This window comes from Sturnus vulgaris, chromosome 10, assembly GCF_052056855.1.
Source record: "Sturnus vulgaris isolate bStuVul1 chromosome 10, bStuVul1.hap1, whole genome shotgun sequence".
Taxonomy (NCBI): Eukaryota; Metazoa; Chordata; class Aves; order Passeriformes; family Sturnidae; genus Sturnus; species Sturnus vulgaris.
In genome coordinates, this window is record NC_142252.1 from 17,494,783 (window position 1) to 17,520,420 (window position 25,638).

Genomic DNA, 25,638 nt, shown 5'->3' on the forward strand with positions numbered 1-25,638 from the left:
CAATCCACTGGACTGAACTCAGATTTAGAGAGGGCAGCTAGACACTGGCAGCATATCGAGGGTATTCAGGTGTGGGTAAGATTATGAAGCAATGTTTTGATAGCCAAGTCTTAGAACTATTTTCTTTATGCAGATTTTTCAAGGTGTAAATAGTATATAGTTGGGAGAAGCTCCAGGAGATAACAGTTTTTAGTATTATAGGTCTGATCACAGCTGGTTTGGTCATGATTGTGGTAGGTGACACTTTATGGATAAATACAATCTCCAGGGTGCATCAATACAGAAAAGGGTGAATTTGATGATGCTTATAGACACTTTACCCAGAGATTCATGGCAAAACACATAAAAGGACCCATTTGAAAACTTACCAAACATTCTGCTTTTGCCAACAGTAGCAGTTATCCTCCCTGCAGACTAGAAAAGTATGAAGAAGTTTGACAATCACAGCAGTTTCCATGTGCTGCCTCTTGCATCTTTTTGTTGCATTGGTTCCAAAATGTCAGTGCACAACTTTCTGGTGAAATACAGATACCTTTGAGAGAATAAATACTACTTCAGGGAAAGCTTGCTTGGGGATGGGAAAAGGTATTTGTTGAAAGTAGTGCTCAAAATCAAAACAAATCCCCTGCTGTATATTCTGAAAGAGTGATGGAAGAGCCAAAAAGAGACATTTGCATTTCATCTCAGTCCTGGGAACCACAAGAATTCTCTGCCAGTCGATTATAGCTGCTGGTGACTGCCAGGTTTCACTGTTTCATTGAGGAAACTTTCTAGTATGGAGTCATTGTGAGGAGGTAACAGGCATGAAATGGGCATTGCCAAGTCCTTATGTCATTCAGCATTGAATAAATCCAAGAAGATTTAGGGAAGAGTTGGAGAATGGCTGCTTTAATTAATTCTTTGCCCAGCTGCGTGATAAGGCTGTGAAAAGATACAGGGTAGGAGAAATGTCAGCTTCCATTATTATTGTCTGTGAAACTGAAATGTTGTCTTTTTAACGGAATATAATTTGGGGTGCTTCTATGTGCTTCTTTTTGCCGTTTTAAAAACTACTTTGAAAGAAGAATATAATGACAAGGGCATTTAAAACTTTGTTAAGGTGTTTCTTTTTAAAAAGTATTCAGACCTCTCCTACATCAAACCTTTTATACTACGTCCTCCTCATTCAAAGATGTCTGCATCTTTTTTAACTGTACCCCTCAGTTTCTCCAGAAGAAGAAAAAGTTAATGACTATCAAGACTCAACACTACAAAACAATAAACTTGGCAAAACCCTCTTAAACAAGATGCATTTGAAAACACCAGCTTTTATTCTTAGAAAAAGTGCTTTTTCAATTAGAAAGTTTTGCCAGAATAAAAAAAAGGACTTAACCTCGATTTTGTTCTTTGTTGCCTGACCCAGATTCTTTCAGCATTTCATCTAGCTTTCATACATATTTTCACCCATGACATGAATGGCTGCCTATATCAATTCAGCAATGAAGAAAAGGGAGAGTTCTATTGGCCTTGTACTTGCATGTGCTGTGAACTCATTAAGAATCTAAAACAAAGATAAAACTGTAACAGGTATTATTTTCCACTCAAGCCAAAAGTATGATTCCCCTTCTCATAACCCTTTGCTTTGGACAGCAGACTCAGCACACATGGTTCTGTTGTTAAGGATGACTGTCCAGTAGCCTCAGATACCTCAGTGTCAGCTGGGGCTTTCAGAGCCTGCAAAGGCCATCAAACCTGACACAACAGGGCATATCCTGAAATAATATCCTCAGTTTCTGTCCTTACACACTTGTCATTGTGCCTTGCTGACCTCTTGTGATTACCCTTTTGACAATTGTTCATGTAATGAAACATTACAGGGAACAATCCTTTATTCCAACATCATTCAGCAAACCATTACCAGAAACAAAATTTCCTGGGAACCCACACAAGCAACACCATGCAAGTGACAATTGCCCAAGTTGGTACAGCTGGCTAACATTCATCTGTGCTGTCCTAAAGATGGTTTTCCCAGGGGAAGCCAAACCAAAGTAATCCTTACAGTATGGAGCTGAAGATGCCAATTTGAGACACAGTGCAGCAAAGGAACAAAGGAACCATCACTTATTTCACCCATTCCATCACTGCTCCAGCACAGATCAGTTCTCTAAGACAGGTCTCATTTATGACTTTGCTTATTGCTTTTATTAGGAAGCAAAATTTTAACTTTTACCACATGTTTTCTAATGTTACTTTCTTTTTTCACTCTTTCAGCTACCAACAGGAGGTCTACAGAAATTTCCTGCCCTCCAAAGACTGTTTCTGAAGTAGAGTTATCAAAAAAGAAAAGCATTAAGAAGACAAAAGGTGGAATTAAGGTAGGATTACCTGTAATTTGGGGACATCCCATATTGTGAGAGAACTCAAAACCACATAAATATAGATTTACATGCCTATACTTGAAATTTTTTAAAAATGGAACATTTCTAAGTTAATTCTCTGATAAGAACAAGCTACTTTAACCCAGCTTGTGTTATCCACACCCCTGACTTGCTCATACATTTCATCTTTATTCCTCTAAAGCTGAAAGTAAAAATTAAATGCAATCCATTTTCTGAAATGGCCAGCTCACAGCTTCAGCAATAAGCACAGAATAAAACACAGTTATCAGCAGGAACACACAGGTGGTTTTCCCTTTACCAAGTCACAGAAAGTGATTTTAGAATTAGTTTTACACTCACCAGTAATGCAGGTAATCAGTTGCAGTCCTCCCACGTGATTAGGTGTATGCAGCAATGTGGTATAGGCTTTATAAAACATCCATTCATTAATTTTTAAATCACTTCCCAAGACTACACTGCAAATTATGCCCCCCTCCCTTTCATCCCATTGTTCTGATAATAGTTCAGATGAGGACAGTTCATTACTGGATTCCATCATTATCATCAGCCAGTTAAATAATTTAGCAATATAGAATGTAAGAATCAGCCCTTAAAAATGAAAGTGCTCAGGAACTTGGATTCTGCTGGGATTTAGATATTGGCTTGGATTAACAGTAAACTCAGCAGATGGGTTGTTTAACTGAATTTGAAGAGATTGGCTTTTGAGTAAGTGCAAGTAGTGCTTGGTGCTCTTAAAGCTACAGGCAAAAGGAGGAAAAGCTTGCTTAAAACTTGCCTGGAAAGCAGTCGAAATGACCCAGCTCTGCAAGACAGGACAAGGGAATGTGTGAGTATTTATCAAAACAACCATTGGGAGCTGTGCAAAAGCTCTGTTTCAGCCTGGGCACGGGCTCTGCACAGGCACCTGTGCTCAGCACTGCCTCACCCAACACTGCTGCTGGGACACTGACACTTCTCAGAGGCACGTGGAGGACTCCCAAGTTTCTTCACAGGGCATTTTACAAAGCACTCTGAAAATGTGAAGTCTTTGGGTTGGCTTCAGATGGGAAATGAAAAAACAGTATTCCAGAGTCTAAGGAACAGATTATTATGCCTGTAATTACCTGCACAAGGAGATAATTCCCCTTCTGTGGTGCAAGAATAGGATGACTTTGCCTAGAGTAAGGAGTGCCTCCATGCCAACATTGAACAAGGATGGAGAATACAAATAAGAGATATTTTGCACATCTAGAATTCAATTATTTGAACTTGTTTGGTGACTTCCTAGGTTAGGTAGGATCTGGGTTTTACTCTTTCAAAGAGTTAAAGTTCTCTAAATAAAAGAATCAGCAATGAAGTATTTTCAGTTTTAACATGTCCTTCTCATTCAGATTGAAGTGATGCATGAAGCCAGTCAAGGAGGATCTAGCAGAGTCCTGGTGACCAGTGAAAGTGATGAGAACTTGTCAACGAGGAGGAGGTAAGGCTGCACATATGAGCCACTATGTATTTTTTTTCTTCCTAGAATGCAAATTATTGCATTTGTAGTACATTCTCTACAACCTCTTTGAAGTTCACAAAGATTAATAAATAATTAGCAATAATGAAGTCACTGAAATGCTTACAGCCATGCATTTATACCGAGTCTATCAGATGGAAAAGCAAATAAGCATTATCTTTTGTTTGGGTTGGGGCTTTTTTACAGGCTTTTTTCTCTTAGAAGCCTTAATTACAAGATATGAGAGAAGAATCCATTAGAATAAGTCTTGCATGTATTTACAAAAAACTCGGTGTTAAAAGATCCTCCCTCTCATAGTGTTCAGAATATTCACATTTCACTGCATACTTCTGAGGGGCTTCTGGGTTTTTTAACTGCAAGCTCGAGTTTCTTTAAAATCTTGAGAAAAATGTTATTAATGATGCATTCTAAAGCATCAGATACTTAAAACACTTACTTCAACAAAAAGTATTAAGCAAACCCAATTTTAGCTGAACTGCAGTTTCTAGGCCAAAGGGAACAATTAAATAAAAAACCCTCAAAAAACAAAAAACTCACAAGAAAACCCACCCTGCAGGAAGCAAATGCCACAATCCTGACTTCATTTCCTTTGTTCTCTTCTTCACTATCATTTAGATAATTCATGCTTTAGTTATGCCCTTGTCTCATACACTGGAGTTACCTGATGCAAATGACTCAATTCGTAAAAACCTTAACTTGATACATTATGTCACACAAATTGGAGAGCTATACAAATCATAATTATCTGAATTTAATTATACCCTATAAAAATACCATGTCTGGTCTCCAGACCATCATCTACTTTTTCAAAGGTGTAAAGTATGATCTGAAATCTTGTGTAGACAGATACACATCTCCAGGGGAATGGCTGCCTGAAGAGAATATACAAATTACAACATTGACAACAGGTTCAGCTTCTAATACGTGGCAACTTTATACAGCTTTAGACCTAGAAGCTTGCTAAACAAATTTGTGAGCTCTTTTCTTGGGAACACCAATTTTGCCTTTCACACACACCGTGGGCAGGGGGAAATGAGGGGGAGTTTGAAGTCCTCCTGTAAAAAGGAACTCAGAACAACACTTAAAAGTTTCAGAATCGATCATGTCAGTTACAAAGAAAGCAACAAGAAATATTTACCTTTTCTGTATTCTTTAGGTTTTTTAAAAGAAATAAGTCTTTTTATTCAAAACAAATTTTACAAAACAACTGTCTTTCTGTGGTACAGAGCAAAGTTTAAGAATAAATATTGAATACTTTGTATAAAAATTAGTAATATCAAAGGGAAACTGATGCAAACCAAACAAACGGGTAAAAAAAAAGTAGCATTAAATATGCTGTGCAACAATGTCAAACTCTTAATGAGGAGTGACCATTCAGGCTGATACAGTTTTATTTGTAGAACTAAAACCTATCAGCCCTGCATTGGAGCACTGAGACTATTGTTAAAAAAGATTCCTGATGGAAGTGTACAAGTCTTAATTTGTGTTTAGAACCAGAAAATATGAAGTTTTCTATGTATCTTCTATTTTTTGAAAGGAGTGCCTTCATGCTTTCCTTTTTACTCAACAAGCAACTTCTTTTCACTGCAGCAAAAGAAAATGCATACTACAAGCATCAAAGCCCTTCTAAGATTAAGGAAACAATCCAAACAAAGCTCAAACCAACTGTAAAACGAAGTATTTCAATGGTCAAAAGTGACTTTCAGACAATGGCAACTACATTTAAGCAGCATTTTAGATGTTAGCTGGTTAAAGCTACTTAGAGATTACTTTAGTTCTGCATGTATGAGTGAAAACAAATCCCAGCAGGTAGGTATGCTGGAAGGCTATAGTCTTACTAGTATATTTTGGTTGTATACTGCATATGAAGACCCTCTTTCCCTTCAGTGAACAGGGTGGCTTTTCTAGCAGTGCAGTTTTGCTGTGCAGCTTTGTTGATTTAAATGGCTCACAACAAGTTAGAAATCTGATGAATATAGAATAATACTTTCTCTATATGTGCATTTATTTTCTCTGTATGCAACAGATATATATATATATATATATGTCTACATCCCCAGAACTATTGTCCATTTGTTTAGGCAAGAAAAGGAACTAGATTTGTTCCTTCTGAAGTATAGCTGTTATACTCATCAATCATTCTGACCCCGATAAATGGTTTGTTTGTAGGCTCTTTATATGCTCAACATTTGGGAACAGTTAGGAATCTTATTATTCCTTTTGCAAAACCAATTATAGAAAGTTACATGTTTGGCTTAGTTCCAGTAGCTACCTACCCTCCATCTGAACAGCTCAGAGAACAGTCAGCAAGCTCACTCCTGGATTCTGTCTGCACTGGCAGATGCCATTATCCATTCAAACCAGAAAACCTGCAGCACAGCTCCAAGAGCAGTAGCAGTTAGTTAAACCAAGTTTGTTACTCACAGCTTTAAACTAGCAAGTCCTGTACAGCTGCCACAGGTTTGGCAATTAGCAACTAAGGTATCTGTCCTGAGAGTCTGTGGAAGCACCGTGACTGAGCAGTGCAAGGACTGCAGGCAGCCTGCAACTCTGGTTCTCTGCAGCATCTTTATGGCACCACAGGACAACTCATAAGGGCTGCAGTTTGCACATCACTTAGCTCTGTTTTGGTCTACAAAACACAGGCATTTTGTTCCTTTGCAAGTGATATTAACATTGAGATATATTCAAGGTACAGGGGCTTGTGGACATAAACAACCCTGAAATTTTAAAGATAATTTTGACTTCAGGAGAAATATATTAGTTATTATGATTTGTGTAGTCAGTTTGTGTGAATCACCATCTCTCTATCCCTTCAATGGAAAGTCAAAGTTTGTACAGAAAATACCCTCCCTCTCCGTTAGTACAAGTATGAAATTTTGCATTTTTAAGTCTTTAACTAGCTCTAAGTAACATTCATGGGAACTTTTACTTGCTTTTCACTTCTAGAATACTGGAAATCATAAATACTAGAAAACTAACTTAAATTATTTGCTTATTAAAGATTGGATTTTTAAAATATTCTGATTCAGTTTTCAGAAGACAGAGAAATATTAGCCCAACCAGTCACATGAGTAGTGTTTGGTTTTTTTTATAGCTTCAGGTTCTAAAGGGGGTTTCTTTGCTACTTCAAACCACCAAGTGAGAGGGCATCCAAACACTGTTTCTCTATTTCAAAGATTTAGGGAGCTTTGAGAAAACAATTGTAGCAGGTCTTCACTTCTAGCTCTGACTATTTGTCAGCTGTGCAGACTGACTTTGGAAGCATTGAGAAATGATGAATATTTGTAGAGAGTTTACACTACCTTAAACTACTGTGATAGTCACATTCATCAAGTCAGAAGTTACACTTTCCTCATACTTTGAAAGGTCTACTCCATTCTGATACAACAGATTTTTTTTTTGCCACATGCCTTAGTTCACATAGCTTTCAAAAAAACAGTCAAGACTTACTGACAAGCTCAAAGAAACAAATATTATCAACAAGCATTTCAAAGTCTAGAAGTCAAGTCCGTTATAGTTCACTTATAATCCAGACTTGCATTCCTTGAAAAGTGTAAAAAAGCAGACTAAAATGTAAAAAGTTGAAGTACAACAGGAGAGCTATTCCAATAAGTCTCTGAACAGAATCTGAGACCCTGGGACCGTCTTCTTCCTCTCCCTCTGCCCACCCCAAATATTCACATGTAAATTTTACCTCATTTCCCTGTTTACATATATGTTGGATAAACACCTAAAATGTTGTTGCTCCGTCTTGGCTCAGTGGATCTTCAATGCAGATATTCAAGTATTAAGAAAACGCAGCTGAACAAGGATATGTGTCCACATAGTACAGTTTACAGAGAAGCACAATATTGACCAGTCTGCAGTACATTCTACCCCAAATCCCTGAAGAAATCTTTTTAACTTTGGGATCTGTAGCCTGCTTCCAGAGCTGGTGAAGATCATCTACGTGTCCATGAGATGTCATCATCTTGTTATAAATGCAGGGATGATATGGAGCCTTTCCTTCCCCAGAAAAAAATACATGATATTGTGGTACAATTCCCATTTTATTGGCACAGAGACCCATGAAAACATCATCTATATAAAGACTTGTATTCAGAGTCAATGAAGCCTCATAGACTTTAGCTGCTACATCATTTGATACTACATATGCAGCTCCTGCTGTGTAGTCAGGGTAAGAGGGCCACTGGTACATTTCATATGGAACATAGTATTTGCTACTCTTGTCTCTTACTGGAGGAGAACCACGATGGACACGACCAATCCAGAGATCTTGAGCACCCATTTGTGTGAGACTTTGAAGATAAGCAACGAGATTTGGCATATGGATAAATATGTCATCATCTGCAGACATAATGAACCTGGCATGAGGACAGTAGGCATTCACCCAGCTAAACTGCAAAAGCAGTTTAAGAGTAAGATTGTGAAAAGTATCCAGGAAGTCTTGCTGAATCAAATCTTGGTATTTCTGGTCTTCAAGCTCAAGTTCTCTTTGCTGCTGTGTTTTCTGCAGATGATCTGTTGGTTGTCCTAAAGCAAAAAGGGTTTTAATGTTGGCATTAAGTTGAGAACGAACATACTTCTCATTACCCCAAGTTTGTCTAATTGCATCCCTTCGATGACGGTTTTCAGGAGAAGTCTTCACAAACAAGAGGAGAAGGACATCCTGCTGCTGACATTTCTCTCTGTGGTTGATCAAGTATTGGTAGCTTGATACTCTGTTCAGATTATCCTTGCTGATAGACAGACTGTCATTCACAAACTCGTAGCTATTTATGAGGTATCTGTAGGAATAGGACTTCATATGGCTCACAATGTGATTATCAAACGGTACCCAAAAAATCATGAGACACAGTATGAAGCAAGTGGCACATATCTGTAAAAAATGGCATTTTCTGACTCTTCTGGGACTAACAAACATTCTGATGCAGTTTTTATAATCCTTATTCTTGTTCAGGATCAGTGTTTTTACAGTGCTTGTGTTTTAGTATAAGAGCACAGTGTCACTCTTCAAGATAAGTGTCCGTTGTAAGGCATGATGTCTTTCATTCGGTATCCTTGTAAAGACAGCTTTGTTCACGGACTTCACAAGTCATCTTTCTCAAAAAACGTTTTTCTTTGATTGAAAGAACACAGGCAGTTTTGAAAGATGAGACTTGCAGATGAGTATTTTCCCTTTGGGGCATCTTGAAGCAAACACTACAGCTCGGAACTTCTAGTGTTTCTTTCCTTCATGAAGATAAATACCTGCTGATTTTGAAGGGGGAGAGGAGAAAAGTTTAAGAGAGCTTATTAACACATTTGGGTTTAGGTTTGGTCATGGAAATGAGCTGACTTCTCAGTCACTGCCCATCACCACCCGCATACACACATCCCTCCCACTCTCCAGAATAAAAGAACTGACTGGCACAGCAGATCAGAGGCTGTCGGTGGCCCAGAGCAAGCTCGTGGCGGCCAGTGAGAGGAGACTGACACAGAAAGCTCTTTCTCAGAAACCTCAGCTGCCATTAGCCGGCAGATGACAATCTTTTAAAATTCCTCTAAACCCCGAGAGCGCTGCACGCTACAATCGGCCGGGTTTACAAATTGCCCTTTGGGCCGGCAATCTGCTAAACTCGGAGCCAGGCGGAGCCCTGCGGCTGCTCTCGGGGCAGCGAGTGCCGGGCCAGCGCCCGACACCGCTCCGCGTCCCTCCCGGTACCGCTCCGTGTCCCTCCCGGCACCGCTCCGTGTCCCGCCTGGCCGCCCCCTTGCCTGCTCCGGGCCTTCCCCCGCAGCCCTGCGGGGTCTGCGGTGGCCCCGTCCCTCCCGGTGCTCGCCGCTCAGCCCCGCTCGGCCCCGCTCGGCCCCGCCGGTCTGACGGGAGCGCCCGTTGGGCCCAACGGTTGCGGGGCGCGAGGCGCCGCGAGCCCCCCCGGGCGTTACCGCCCGGCCCCGCCGCAGCTGTCACCGCGTCACACGGGACGGACGCGCGGACACACAGACACGCTGCCTCTCCCGTTAGGCACCCCTGCCGCGGGTACACCTCTCCACACCGCGCTGCTCGCACTTACAGCGCTGCTGTCTCAGCTACCAGACAGGGTTTAAGTGAAGAATACAAAGCCTTCTTGCCCTGCACTTTAAAATTTGGTTCTTGTAGCCGGAGTTGTCTCTGCTTTATAATAAACAAGAGCAGCCTGAATTAGCAACTACTTGCTCATCCCATAAAAAGCCAAAAACAGCCATCAAGCAAGAAACGTAGGACTAGCACCATAGGGAGTGACATCCCACAAACTAAGCACTTGTTGCACGGAAACAACCCCTGAAGCAAGAGAACACAAGCTATCACTTTCAAGTCAGAAATTATGTGCAGCACAAATATTTTGAGACTGTTTTTGCCATCTGAAGTCTTGCAACTAGAATAGTATGATGAGAACACAACAAAGTACATACAATGATAAGAAAACCTGGGGCAATTTTGTGGTGCTCCAGGAAGGGGACCAGCAGCTCAAAATGGAAACCATGCATTGGTGTATCTGAGGATTGCAGATTGTAATGCATAACAGAAAAGCTGTATGGGCAGTTTGGTGAATAAAAGTCAGCGCTTTTTATAGTATCAGTTTAAACCCTTTTTATTTTGGAAACATGAAGTTAAACAATGCACCTCAGAGTTATAAACTCAGCAACTTTACAATAGAACACTATTGCAAAGCTTACTCCTGTTTCAGATGAAGCACAGGGATGCAGACAAGCTGGAGTGTTGCTGAAATCCCAACATTTGGTAGTTCCTTTTGGAGGAGTAGGTCTGAAGATACCAGGCAGTCGGATTGCTCACTGCCATCATGATAAACTTAAAGCAGAGGACTGAAAGCAAAGGGAGCACAAGGCAATCTAATTAACCACCTGAAGCAAAGTTTACCTTGGGATACTCGTCACCAAATACAACTGTTTTTAGATTACACTTGAATGAGAAGTCTGGGAAACAGTCTGCAATTGCCAGTGCCATCTGGCAAAAGGAGACAACAGTCAACACCACGGATAAAAAGGACATGGTCACTGTGAGCTAGCAGTGAAACTAACCTACATGACAGTTATTCCCCACTAGGGAAAAAGAACAGCCTCCAGAAAAAAACTAAAACCAACAACAACACTCAAACCAAACCCACACACCCACCAAAAAAATACACCACAAAACACATCATGGAAGCAGCTTTAAATATGGAGCAGCTAGCAGGGGACAAGAGGCATGCATAGACTGAGTTTTCTGCTCCCTAGCACCCTTTCCTGAAGTCAGGGATGCTGGAAAGAGAACTTAAGCTTTTCTTATGAGAAAAATAAAAAGCCATAAAATTAACTGGCTGAGGGCTGGGACAGACTAGTCTGTCTTTTCCTTGTTCTAGTTCAGTGGAATGAGATGAACCATTAGTAGACAAAAGTTGGTCAGAATCCTCCTCAGAAAAATACCTCAGGTGAAACTTTAAAATGTGACTTTAGATGAACAATATTGATAAAATTTAAGGAGGTCTATACCCACTTGCCCATCTCTCTTCAAAAAAAGCATGGACTTGCACTGAAGGTACAAATGTGCCAGTAGAGTCTCTTTGACCGTCAGAACTTTTTATAGCCCATTTACAAGACCCAGCCTTTGGGCTTAGTCATGTTCTCCTTCCCTTAACAGGAAAACAGGTTGAGACACCACAGGAGCTATTTGCTGCTATTTAGATTTCATCATTCCAGGAAAAGAAAACAATCCAATTCACCAATGTTCTCCCTAGCAGGAGGAAACACCATGGAACAGATAAAACCGGGCTTGACAGTCATTTTTCTGACCATAATTAAGGTGTTTTTCCTCTTGTTGTGCATTTTCTTACTTGTGGCTTGAAAGCTGTTAGATCCGCTCTAAGATTGGAGAAAGATTGTAAAAACCAAGCATCCATGTACAATTCCTGTAACTGCCTTTCTTGCCAGCAGATTTATGATTAGAACTGTCTGTGGTAATCCCCCTAGCTGCAAGTAGTGCAAGTTTTTGCCATCCTGTAGCAATCCTGTCTTTGCCAAAGGAGTTTGTTATTTAACCTTTCAATACTTCCACAAGCATGACTCATTGTAGCAACTGTTCACTGTTCTATGTTTTGCATTTGGAATATATTCTAGGGTGAAAGAACAACTGGCATAGTTTAACTTGCAAACTCAACAGTTTGTAGAGTGACCACTATGGAAAAGCAAATCCTTAGGGACCCTACTTTAATTTTTGAAAAAAGTCAGTGTGAAGTTTGTTTCCGGATAGAAATAGAACAGTTTTGGAAAGTCAACTAAGGAGAGACAGACAAGGCACATCCTAAAGAAAAATAAAGACACCCTAGACATGAGACACCAGAGGCACAGACCATCACAGGAAGAGCCACAAAGAGACAACATTTACACAAAAGACATCCAACATTGAGATTTTTTCCAACTAACGCCACCCTGATAAAAACCTAAACCCTAAGAGACCACTAGGACTGCCCAGAGAGAACATCTCAAAACTCCCAGTTACAAATTTTGTCATGTGGTACCGTATACAAGCTGGGCTTCAATACACCACATCTCGGTACAACATGTATTTTAGGACAAAAATCATAATGTATAGTTATTTTTCACTCTTCCCACATAGGACAGAAGATAAGTTCAGAGCACAAGTGGCTTTGCCAGGCAATGCAGGATATACCAGGAAACACTATTTTAAATGGAAACATTTTTTACTTTTACATTTTACATTTATCAACTTGCAGCAAGTGGCCGTTTTGCATCAGCAACTCTTGGTTAAAGTTCAGAAGACCTGCCAGAAAGATTGAAGACCTCAAACATCATCTAGTTCCAAACAAAAGTAATCTGAAGAGCTGCTGCTTTCTATGTCCATGTTTTGTCCTTGGCTGTTGGGGACAGCCTCACTGTCACTCTGCCCTTTCATCCTTACCACACCAATGTTCCACAGCTTGCAACAGCTCTGGAGGTCATATTGTTGCTCAACAATCCAAATTCAGCTCCACCCATCCTCTTGTCCCCAAAAAACAACCTGCTGAAGCCCTGAAGGAAGTATCAGAAAGTGGCTAATTGAGGTCAAGCTGTGCCTAACCGAAGTACACAACAGAGCTCAAGCGTTTTCTTTTGTAGAACCAGATGTAACACAGTGTTGTTTCTAAAACTTTCAGTCTTTTCAATTCCCTGCCTACTTCCAGGCTCTTGTACAACAGAAATTTTGGAGCCCTCGGACAGGCTTTTCCTTTAAGGTCAGGATAGTTCTGTCACAAGGGCTACTCCATATCAGCTTGTTTGACACTGGTGTGGATGCCCAGGTTAGAGGGCTCATTGTAAAGATGCTCTCTCCTGTTTCAGCTGCATTCCATCCTGCTTCCTCCATCCTGACATCAGATGTCACAGGGTGACAAGATGTCCTCTAAGCTACAACACCACTTCTACAGCACTAAAGGAATGTGCCCAGCCACAGAGGTGACAGAGGCAGATATGCTGCAGTTAAAGCTGCATGGGCCAAGATTATCACTGTCTGGCTTTAAATGCAGAGACATGTCAAGCCTAGTGTAAGGATGGTACAATCCTGAAAGGAGTAGGTTGGATTTTCTTGAGGTTTTCAAAATCTGTTTAGAAAGGGGCTATCGGGTCCAAAGAACATGTCTTAATATGTTTGCGTTTTGTTTGTTAAGTAGAGTTCAAAACTTTTTTTGCTCTTTTTGAAGCAATTTAAACAGTTATTATTCCTGTGAAATTGAACTCTTCCATCTCTAGTATTGATTTATATACTGTTCATACCCAAAGTCTGAAGAAAATCTAGTAAAGTTCACACATCAAATAAGCCATCAAAACACAGGTTTTAACGATTTTTCATTATGATTGACTAATTGAAGATTAAGAAGGTATATGTCTAAGTCAGTGGGAACAAAGCCTGAATGGAGTTTGCTGCTTACAGCTTTAGCTACAAGATTATGTAACCCAGGTTCCTCTGATTCCTCTGTTGCTGACATGTCTTCACAAGTCATGTTATCTGTCATCTCTTTCCTGGCATATGTCCTCCTTCTTCACTTCCCAATATTTTAAAAAACTTCTTATATAATAAGCACTTCCTTTGAAACTAATCTTCAGGTTCTTCTTTTATGTGAGCCATGTCATGAAAAGGAGAACAGTTCCTGGCAGTTCTAGGACTTCCTGCCATAGTGACAGAAGGTCACTAGGAAAAGAGATGCAGTAAATTACTTAGCTAAGGCTGCCCTCCTACATAGTTTGCAAGCACCAAGATGAAAAGAAGTCACAAATAGCCTTCAAAGAAAATAATTTCAAAAATGTCAAAACTTCCCCTGTGACACTTTGTTCTGTCCAAACTGTTGAGAAATGGAAGCCAATTCAGACAAGTATTCTGGAGGAAAACATGGTCACAATGGCAATGGAATTAACAAAAAGAAACAGTCCAGTGCTCCAAAGATCTATGAAAAGTTTAGAATCAGGTCACAGATGTTGCATCAATAAGGAACATAATGCAGCAATGACTGACAGTCATTGTAGTCATAGCTTTGCAAATTTTGTTTCAAGAACATATAACCCATCTTCTTCAACCTCCAATGCAAGCTTCACCCGCAAGCTCATGAGTTTGCCTGCAGCTCCTACTCAGGGTGTATTTTCTTGGGATGGTACACCAGCATTCTTACATCCTCTTTGTGCATGTGTGGAGGACTTCTCAGGTTGAACAGACACCTGACTTTCCATGAAGGTGAACATCCAACACTTTCCAAAACACGAACTGCTTAAATGATTATTTATTGAATGATTTTGAACTGAAATTGCTCAGTCAAGAGGAATTCCTTTATTAAAAATAATGGACATTGAAGCACAGCACTTTGTCCAGGGTAGTTCTGTATCAGAATAACTACACCACCAGCTAGAAAAATGAGCCATTTGAAGCTGTGCCCAATTGCTGATTCTCACTGTTAGCTAAAACGTGCTGAGCAGTGTTGGCAGAGAAATTAAAAGGATGGCAAAGCTTTAGATGGCAATTGAGTAAAGCAGTTCAATTCCTTTGATGCCTGGAAAGGCTGACCTGGAACAGAGACTAGATAGAGCAAATGGAATAAAACAGGTATTTATTGAAAGGATACACCTTGGGCAGTGCAAGAGCTCGGATGGGGCTACACCCAAATCAAATCCAAGATGGATCCCTGTCATGAGTCTTTACACTTTTATAAGTTTTGCTTCATCTACATATTGGGGTCAATTATCCAACTACAGCCCCAGGCTATGAAGTCTCAGCCCCTTGGTTTGCCCCCTTTCCCTCACTGTTGTTTCTGCTTTTTGGGTAATGGGTGTCCTTGATTCTCTAGCTGGGAAGGAATTGTTTTGTCTAACTACCCTGTGAAGAGATCTTACTAACACCTAATATGAAGTTTCAGAGTTACACATTAGGCAGCAGAGATTCTGAAAAATATAAAAGCTAAAACCCAAGGCATCACCTTCAGGGCTGGAAGCAGAAACAGGTTGTAACTGCTTAGCACTGCTAGGAAGCAGCTAATTGCCAATAGATTTAGTTTCTACAGAGGTTTTGCACTTACTATAAGGAAAGATAATGATTTCTCCGGTTTCCTCTAAAAAGACCTGAAAGCTTCCCAGCTGCTACATGCCAATGTAAATAGAGACATCTTCCAGAAAGATTTGCCTTCTTAAATTGCTTTCATCAAGATCACTTGCCCAAAACAGCCCAAAACTATGGAGATGGCAGGAGAGGAGTAGGACCACATCTTTCAAGCATCAGTCTACATTAGACTGCAGTTCTCTGTTGTTTTAACCTCCCATATCCACTGCAGACTCTTCCCCATGAAAGCTAGAAGGAAGGACGGCATTTTCATAATGAGTCTCCAAAATATGAGTCATTTAGTTCAAGGGATTTTGCATAAAATGTACAAGCACCAACATGAATTATTTTGGTTTGCATGCAGCAGGTTGGGTGAAAAGTGCCTGTTCTTTACACTGAGTAAGGATAATATTCTGAAGTTTCTGTCTGTCAGTGACATGATTGAGGCCACATGTCCTCATGTTCTGAGAGGAGGGACTAAGTTAAGCACTTAACTTCCACACAGAAAAGTCAGAACTCTTGAGACCTAGCTACAAAGGCTGTAATGGCACCTATTGTACAACCCACCCACCACGGTCTGTTTTGGCAGCAATGAGCTCTAACGATGCACTAAGCAGCAGTCTGCATTTATGTAAGTTCACTTCCCCAGTGCCAGCATTTAAGGACATATGAGACTGGCACACATTCCTTTCTACTCCCATGCACCAAGGCAAAGAGAGGTAGCAAAGGGGCAGAGCACATTAACTGCAGCTGTTAATGTTACCCCATTACTATAGCCTCTGGAAAGTCATCTCCCTCTCCATTTTACAGTAGAATCATTTCTGCTTGTATTTGGAGTCTTATCTGGAAGCTTCTGTGCAAGTGGTGTAATGAATTTTCTAGTGATTATAATACCACTTACTCCCTGGATATTATAAACACAGCTTGCCTGCAAAAGTGGGCAAGGACCACAAGAGGCATTTTACACAGAGCTTGCCACTACTTTCTGTCTTACATTAGCATATTCACCTCTTTACAAAAGTGGATTGCAGACAATCTTGCAAGAAGGACATCCCATTAAACATGGCATGCTTTGAGCTGAACATTGAAGAAAACTATTTTCCCCGTAGTAGAGAAAGCAATTGTGAAATATCAAGCAGTCAAGGGTCCAGTACAAAACTCAGCACTGGAAGACAAGACATTGAAAATTCCCTACATAGGCATTAATACTGAATGTCCTTGTTTCTTAGCATGTTCCAGTTGAAGAGCTACAACATCAGGGCCCCACCTAATCAATAATTTTTTCGGGTGCCTCCTTTTAAGCAAGCCCATTCAAATATTTATTTGCAGCTGTATCTAGAGATGTCATTTCCTGCCTATTTCCCCTCATAAACCCAAGGTGATTTCTGCTCCAGTCTGCAGGCCATACCTGAAGATCAAGCTGAACAACTATCTGAAGCAGACTTTTTCTGTGCTAGCTGCCAAACTAAAAGAGGAATTCAAGTTTCAGACTGACACAACTAACTGTAATACTAGTTCAAGCTGCCTTTTGATTGGGCCTCTCAGAAACTTTTCTTTTGCCCAGTAAGAATACTTTTAAAAAATGTAGTGAGTTAGAAAGCGTGTGAATGGCTTGTTTAAACAGAAGGCTAACACCATTGTACCATGGCTATATGTAGGTTTTAAGATTTTCATTCCTGAGTAAATTTTCTCTCATCTGCTTTCCAGTCTATCCCTCTTCCTCAGACAATAGTGTAGCCTACGACCCCAATTCAGCATCAAATTCCAGATGGGTGTCCCATGCTGCAGTAAGAGTTTGGATGTTGCATGAGCCACTACCATGTAGGCACTGAGGCAGGAAGACAGACAAATGAGAATTTGTAAGTTCGGTTTTAGATTAGGATGCAAGGCTTTTTTGTGCCAAGTTATTGTGGTTTTCAGTTAGACCAGTGATGATAAAACATGTTGGAATTAAAAATATCAAATATACTGGTTAACTTACAGGGTACGGAAGCTGGTATATTTTCTTAGTGCTTTATTAGATTAACTCTCCCTGTTCTGCACCAAAGTTAGCACAGACCAGAGGTGAACTCTTGAGTCTATATAGTAGAGTATCATCCCATCAAGACTTCCCAAATCATCTCAGCTGCATAAATCTGCCCCTCTTAAGCAAGTCTCATTTACCTCAGCCAAGCCTCTTGCTGACTTACCACCCAGCCACCATTTATCCTCTAATAGACAACGAAGCATGACAGAAGTCTTGCATCATCCTTTTCTGCATCAAATCCTTTCCTCTGATAGTTTCTTTTCGCAAACCTACAAGTGGAGCCCAGGGAGATAAATCTTCAGGTTTGCTTGTAACCTGCAAACCACATACACAAGAGTTTGAGGGAGCTGGGCTGCAGAACAGTAGTGCTCATTCCCATCCTAAGATCCCATCAGTCAGAACTGACATCACTTTTACTAAAAACTCTTCCATCTACCAGGAACACAGCCTGGTTTTCAGTTCTGTTGTCAATGAGGTATCCAGCTCTGCAGTTTCAGGGCCATGCTTTCCCCACCCACACACACACCCAGCAAGCACGACGTCCAAGGCTACCACACAGAGAGCTGTACCTCGAGCAAAGCACATGCTTACACACAAAGCTCTAGTAATTTAAAATATAGGATCAGTCTAGAAAAGAAACTGCTCTGTGGAGAAAAACAATACTTCTATCAGCATCTAAGGAAGCACGTGCATATATAATTAATTATTAAAATTGAGTTTTCTGATTAATGATAATGAGGAAGAGAACCTCTTTAAGATGACCCCTAATGGCTCATCCCCTCCCACGAATGCAGTGGAGCTGCCACTACCACAACACTTCAGAGGCCTCCTCTTGAGATCACCAAGAGCAAATATTGCCCAAGCCACTCCATCTTTCCATACACCCACAGACCTACATGCACTTAAGAAGAGACAATCATTGCCCAGTGTTCCTTGGCCCTGAACAGAGTCTGCCCTTGTTCATCCTCACCCCCTCCCATTCACTGCTGTGCACAGCTACCACCAGCTCTTAAGCAGAAAGAGAGAAATGTTGTGTTCTGCTCAAGGCTGAGGGAATAGGAAAGTTATTAATGACCCTGTCTACTTCTTGCATAATCCCATGTAGTGGGTTGTCTTCTTTCATTAATAGGAAATGCATCTGTTTGAATCAAGCAAGCAGCCTGTCCAATCATGCATTCACTTCTTGTTTAGAATTTTTACTGCAGTTATTTTCTTAAGAGATTAATTACCATTTGGGGCAGCTCAGCAGTAATTTGATAAAACTGTGCATATGCTGTGAAGTTTATATATACTATACACACACACACACACACGCACACACACGTATTTTCTATAAAAGCATGAAGTACCAGTCATTCAAGATATACTAGTGGAAGTTAAAGAACTTACATTTTTAACTACTTTAAAATTAAAGTTACACAAACAGCACCTTAAATTCAACTAAAGAGTCTCCCTAACTTGATGCAAATCATTATCTAGAAATAGTAACACATCAGACTGTCCATTTCTCCTAACTTCCAGCCTTTAATTCTGAAAGCATTCACAATCTTCACAGGCCTAAGAAAAGCCCGAAATAGTTGTAGCATTGAAACTGAAGAAACGTTAAGAGGCACGGGAGATAGCCTGAGTAACCAAACTCCTAAACAAACCAGCACTGTCCAAAGCTGTAATGTCCGTGTTCTCCAGTCTCATTGTGTATAAAAGATCCTACTTCTTGAGAAGGGGCTGTCAGTTAGGGGATAGGGTTATAGAAGACAGCCAAATTTTGTTGTTAAAAGTGCTGGCCACCAAAAAGGACCGGAGAGGATAATGTTTCACCACTGATTTAGTACTTCTGTGAGATCTGGATTCATCTATCCTTTTCCATTAGTTCAGTAGTGAAATGTTTGATTTCAATTCTTTTATGATTACAGAAGTTTCAAGGTTCTTATGTAGTTTACGCATTTTAAAATTTTCAAGACAAATATTTTTAAGTCATATATTTCACATCACAAGCTGATAGTTCTTTGAAAATTTAAAACCAAATTCAGTACTGAAGGCATCTACTTGCATATTGGGGGGTCTCCATTGTAGCCGCAAGCCAGCCAGAAAGACATAAGCATTCCAGATTTTAGGATAATGTGGATCAAGAACGACCTCAGCATATACAAAGGAGCTGCAGATTGGCTGGGATAATAGCGGTGCAAGGCTTTGTTTAAGCCTGTCTGCAAACGGGGTGGGATGAATTCCATTAATCCTCTCCTACTTCTGTGGGAACTAAGGAGAATTTTGGCTTTTATACAGCCTCTTCTGCAATGCAACGAGGGCAGGGATTGAACAGGAGATACTTGCCTTCTTTTAGTTGTTATTAAATATGGGGAGCAGGATGAGCACAGGCTCACGGCAGAAAAGCAAAGCAAAGCACCCCTCCTCTCTAACCCCATGCACTTAGGAGGAGCACAGAGCTGCAGCCACTGAGGAACAGCATCCTGCAATTCCAGCTCACCATGGCTCAAGTGTCCTCACCGAGAGCTGCTAACAAGCAGCCACAACAAGCCACAAAACAGAGGACTAAGCAAAGAGTTCCTCGGGCCTAGCTTCAAGATACAAGTCAGATAAGAAAAGTCAAACAAAGGAGTTGCAAAACACTCCCAAAGTGTTTAATAAGCGGTGAGATTTCTCCAAGACGACAGTCTTTGTAAATTAAATGAAGGAACTTGTGTATTTGCATTTAACAAGAAATGCTTGTCTCAACTTTGGAGAAAGGGATAAGAGGTCACATCAAGAGTCAGTAAAATAATACTTTTACATATCTAAAGATACATGTCTGTTGTATATATGTGTGTATAGACACACACACACTTCTTTGCAAGATTAATATAAGGGCAAGAATGTAACAAACTACCTACAGCACTTGCATACACACAACCCCAGATTAGAAATTGCTATGAGGACGGTTTAGTGAAACGGAGTTAAGTAGAAATTAAAAATGCAATTCAATGAGAGACAGAACACCAGTCTGTGGACTGTAGAAGGAAGCTACAAAGATAGGAGCAGAGGCTTGCAAGGCAGGGATGATTTAAGGCATGACTTAAGAAGGAAAAACAAAGATGTCGCTAAAGAAGCCTGATCGTTCTAGAAAGTTGAACTTAAAGAACAATACACGAGCAAACCAGTATTTGTAATTACCGCAGGACTTTACTCAGGTCTTGCTGACAAAGCAGCTGGAACCTCCAAAAACAATTACTCATAGATATGGTACCTTTGCCACCTTATTACCCACTAGAAGGCTTCCTACCAAAAATGTAGTGAATAAATATGTTATTGGAAAGTCAGGAAAGCTACAAGGAAGAGTTGTGAAAGCACTTTATGTGGTTTTAACAATAAAACACATGGATTGCACAGTCTGATGCAAAGTTAAAGACTAAGCATCCTTTAGTTAGCCAAGTCAAGTGGCAGAAAATTTATCCTTCCTCTGTTTCATATTCCTTACAAAAACACATCTAATTGAAGGCTGAGGACAGAGGCTGCAGTGCTGTTTGCAAACTGCTACTGATGAGTAGCAGTTTAAAGAGCAAAAAAACTAAGTTTTCTGTCCTAGGACAAAATGTCTGTTTTGTCTGAGAAGCCTTCTCAAGTCTTTGTGGAAGTGAGACTGGAAGAAACAAATGATGCAGGATACAACAGGAGAAGAAATGTGAGCAGTGATAGCAGGCATGTTCAATTTGAAGAAGCTTTCCTTAGCTCTGAATGCAAAGGACCAATCAAATCCCTTCCTTTGCTGCCGTGTCCCAAAGCACCTACAACAATATGCTCTGTGTTGACAAAAGAAGTTCTTTATTAACAAGTTCTTGCCTCACCTGAGTTGGTGAGGTTGAGCAGCTGCACCTGAAAGGTGGTCGTGCACCTTCAGGGCATGGCAGCATTCCTGGGAGTTCTAAGTGACCACTTTTTTATTCAAGTTTTAATCTGCATTCAGAAATGTGGAGCTGGTATCAGTCAACCTTGACCTCATGGAACTACTTTGCAGAAAGCCAAGGCAGGAAATCCTACAGGCTGTGGTCTTTGCAGCGTGTACATGTATGTTCTACTTCAACAGTCCTGCCAGCTAAGTTGCTTTTGCTTACAACATTCCCTTCTTCTGAGGTTATCTGTTTGCAGCCTTGGGATCTATTAGATTTAGCGTTATTTGGGCATGTAGCAGCCAGAGCACCTCCAAGCACAATTCTGAGCTGAAGATCAGACTACACAGCCAGCCAAGCAAAAACTTCAGGACTGGTACAGGTTCATTCTAAAATGTTGCAATTCCCAAATCAAGGTGTGTCATCATCCTACTTCCATGCATTGTGGTGGTTTCTCCATTGACTATAAAATTTAGGTCAAGTGTCATCTTTCAAAGATCCTTCCACAGAATTCTCCCCATTGCTGTCAAGGACAAATGTTCTACCTGGCAAACTTATGAAAGAGGGGAACCTCTAATATCCATGACTATTATTTCAGTTTTTGAAGACTCAGTAATGCACAGATCTCAGTTCAGGATCTGGACCACAATCTCCCAAATGTTGCAAAGAATCCAAATATACATCTCCTTCATCAGTGAAAAATCCCGCTTTCACTTTTGGCCAACCTGACAGAGGTGGGCCATGCTGCTTTCCACAGGAATGTAAAGATTAGTTATTACTGAGGTCTGCTGAATAATGAGGTAGCCTCACTTGAGATGTGTACATCCTAGGAAGTTAAGGAAAGTATCTGACTAAACTCTGCAAGTGCCACATGGAAGGAAGAGCCAGTAGTGCAATGCTAGTCCATCGCAGTAGTACAGTGCTAGTCATTCACGTTCTGGTTCCCTCCACCTCTTTCTGCCAGTCCCAAGGCCCAGCCAGACCCACAGACCCAGCAGTAACACAATGCCACAGGGAGGTTTCCCAGCAATAAAACCCCCTCAGTACTTCTGTACTTCCAGTAACCAACATCTTCAAGTTCGAGGATTACCTGGACAACTGCTCAGGCAGAGGGATAACCATGGCAGAGACAATGCTCAGCACATCCTGGATGCTGTAACACTGCAGGTGCAGAGTGACACCAAACACATCAGCCACTGGCATTTCCAACGATAAGCCATGACTTGCAGGGTTTTCCACATGCTTCTCCCTAATCTATAAGTGAATTACCATTCCTAGCACCAGTACTCACTACTCCAGTTTGGCCAGATGTCAGAGAGACTGTCCCAACTACTGCTTCGGGCAATAGGAGCAACCAGCTTGTTTCTCAATAATTTGGGATCTCAGAGAAAGCAGAAAGTGATACAGTTTTGTTTCACTTAGTGGAAGACGATCAGTAAGCAGATACTATTATACTTCTAAGCAGAAAAACGAACAAACAAACTCCAAACCCCTTACCTGTAAAAAAAGCTCACATTTTTACTGTGATACTACATTTCTGTATATAATAGATGGTGGACTTCTATGAAACTAGTTCTAGGCAAAACAACCAGTAACTTCCGTAATACCAGAGCAACACCCAGCTCTATGTGACAGTCCAAGGTTCTGGAATATTGCTAGAATATTCCATGGCTGTTATCAACAGTGACTTACTGTCTCCTGCCCTATTCAACAAAAAAAGGAAAAAACCCTTAGATTGCAGCTATTTTCCCTTTCAAAAATTAATCCATTCCTTTTCTAGCCCCATCCTTTTCCCATTCCAACTGCTAGAAGAAATGCAAGAACCGGGGAGAAGTGAGAACAAGACAGCATCATACAAACCAGATTTCAGCAGATGAACTGGTAGTTTCAACACTGCTGCTACGAGATCCTCAGGCATGTGCCTGGGTAGTCCCGAGATGACGCTGCTGCAGCACGTACCGAGTTCTCTACTGCCGTGCAGAGCCAAGACAGTTACAGGGGCTCATATCATTGTCTTGCACTCCATGTAGTTGCTTACACGGGCGTAATGCCAGTCTCCCGTCTCCGGATACTCCCGAGATCTTGCGCAGAAGCGGTTAAGGATGCTACCGTCCCCAAAAGAGCTCAGGTGTTTTGTATGCTCCCCGCAGATCGGCTGAGCACGGCAGTTCCCCCTTTCCTGGGGCCCCGTCGCCCCCAGCCCTGCCGAACCCGCTGCTCTACCCAGCTCCCGCCTCCCGGCGCGGCAACAAGGGCATCCCCAGATCTCCCGAAAGCTTGGAAACCCAGGAGAATCGACCACAGCGGGAAAGTCGCGGGCCGGAGGACAGCCCGCCGCCCCCACGATGTTTGTCCCGATGGCTGTTGCCGCCTCCCGGCAGCCCCGCGACCCCCCAGTTCAGCGCAGACCGATGGTGATCCTCCCCGGACCGCGCCTTCCCCCATCCCCATCCTCCGGAGCACCCGCGGAGCCGGGAGCGGCCTGGGAGGGGCGGCGGGCAGGGAGCAGCTTCCAGCCATGCGGCTGCGGGCGCCCCTTCGGGGGAACAAAGGCGGGGGCCGGCGGGCCCGTCCCTGCACACCCCCCACCGCCAGCCTCCCCCTCGGGAGCTCCGCAGCCTGGCCAAGACAAAAAAAAATATATATATATATACTTTTTTTGGGTAAGCTTTGCTTAGCGCAAACGACCTTTTTGAAAACGTTCATTCTCTTCCTTTTGCCTAATGCGATTTCTGCTGCCGATTTTTCCTCCGGGGTGCCCAAAAACTGCTCGGGGCGGCGGCAGCTCCGTGCCCACGTTCCCCGAGCAGCGCCGCGCTCGGCGGGCGGGCGGCAGCCCCGGCGCTCTCGGGGGCGCGTCCCCGTGTTGCAACGCAGGGCTGCACGGAGAAACTCCCAGCCTGATCTGCGAGTTTCTTGTGTGGGAACAGTGGAGGAAGAAAATAAAACAACAAACCCCACACTTTTAATGTAGAAAAAGATTAGTTTGGAGAAGTAGGAAGCCAGGAGGGGCTGTTGGAACAAGGGGCGGGAGAAAACGGCGCGCCTTTGAATGGGTTGTTTCACCGCAATGCTCGAGTGGCCGCGAGTTTTCCCTCCAAGACTCAGGGCATGAGAAAGACTCTGAAAGGGCCACAAAAAGCCTGATATTTTCCTGCCTTTTTTTTTTTTTCTTCTTTTCCTTAAACATAATCAACTGCCAGACAATCAGAAATTTGGGGGGAATCTGCTAAAAGGTTACGCAGAACAGACATCAAAACTACAATGAAGTTTGGGTCTCGTTTATCACAGGAATTTGAAATCCCAAACCCTAGCAAGACCCTTCTTTAGGATGGGAGAGGGGCAAGCGAGTACGGCGTTAATGGATGCGGTCTGCACCGAAACCTTGGAAACAAAGCAGTTGGAAAACTCGTTCGTCCAAAGCAGAAAACCGCAATTCCTGAAACGCCGAGAAGTGAGACACCCTCCTCCCCTGAACAGACCAGCTCTTACAGTCCCTGAAGCCTGAGTGCTAAAATAGCGTTTAGAAAAACAGAGTATTTTCTCTCATTTTAATTACCCGGCTCCTCGCTTTAGCCGTCAGAGGAGCGAACAACGCGGCTGCTGTTAGTTCAGAAAGCGCGAGGGGCAGCGGGACGACACCCAGCAGAGATTCCCGCACCTCACCTACCAAACCGGCCGGAGAGCTGCTTTCTCCTCCGCTGGCTTCTTCGGGAGCAGGGACAGGCCGGGCCACCGCGCTCCCCGGCTGCAGACGGGCTCCGGCGGCCCGGGAGCCACCGGCTCCGCCCCCTGCGCCGCGCTCCCCGCGCCCGGGCCGGGCTCGCTCCTCGGCTCTGCCGCCCGCAGCGCCCTGCCCGCCCCCGGCGCTGCTCCCCCGGAGCTGGCGAGGGTGAGGCTGCGGTGTGCGACGTGGGAAAACTCTGTCTTGCGCTGACACTCAGGAAAGTGATGTGCTAGAAGTTCAAAAGTACTTTGCTTCTTAAAAATTTCTTAGGGGACGCCATAAAAGTTTGGCTAATTGCTCCTCTAAGTCTCCGAGGTGCCAAGTAACATCTTATTGCTGCGTAGTTAGTTTGTTGGTCGCAGTGAAACTTGTTTGTCTTACTTTGCTCTTGGGAATCTTCAGAGGAGTGCAGAAGAGCGCGACTTAGTTTCTTTTTCTCTTCTACCTTCCCCACAAATCTTGGTGACTTCCTCACACCAGCCTGAGGGAAATGTCTGATTCATTGAAGAACATCAATAGTAAGTCAGTC

At 42.2% G+C, this 25,638-nt stretch overlaps 2 protein-coding genes across 10 annotated transcripts in view; one reads left to right on the top strand and one right to left on the bottom strand.

Moving 5' to 3' along the window:
* MCF2L2 (MCF.2 cell line derived transforming sequence-like 2) overlaps window positions 1–25,638 on the top strand; it is a 159,684-nt gene that overhangs the window by 76,661 nt on the left and 57,385 nt on the right. For all 7 annotated transcript variants that reach the window (XM_088170466.1, XM_088170467.1, XM_088170470.1 and 4 more), the window contains 2 exons: window positions 2,251–2,354; window positions 3,749–3,837. In XM_088170466.1, coding sequence (XP_088026592.1) covers window positions 2,251–2,354; window positions 3,749–3,837 — 193 coding nt within the window. The remainder of the gene's footprint in view (window positions 1–2,250; window positions 2,355–3,748; window positions 3,838–25,638) is intronic.
* On the bottom strand, window positions 4,696–25,163 carry B3GNT5 (UDP-GlcNAc:betaGal beta-1,3-N-acetylglucosaminyltransferase 5). 3 transcript variants are annotated; one of them, XM_088170472.1, is made up of 2 exons: window positions 25,053–25,163; window positions 4,696–9,129 (listed from the first exon to the last, which is right to left on the bottom strand). In XM_088170472.1, exon 2 carries the CDS (start codon window positions 8,801–8,803, stop codon window positions 7,667–7,669), a length of 1,137 nt encoding a protein of 378 aa, XP_088026598.1. In that variant the 5' UTR covers window positions 8,804–9,129; window positions 25,053–25,163; the 3' UTR covers window positions 4,696–7,666. The 3 variants fall into 3 exon arrangements, with proteins under 3 accessions (XP_088026598.1, XP_088026599.1, XP_014727043.1); XM_088170473.1 differs by lacking the exon at window positions 25,053–25,163 and adding an exon at window positions 23,342–23,730; XM_014871557.2 differs by lacking the exon at window positions 25,053–25,163 and adding an exon at window positions 23,243–23,730.

What these genes read in the sequence shown, in the direction of transcription:
- B3GNT5 (XM_088170472.1), bottom strand. Translation starts at nt 8,803, where the DNA reads ATGTTTGTTAGTCCCAGAAGAGTCAGAAAATGCCATTTTTTACAGATA.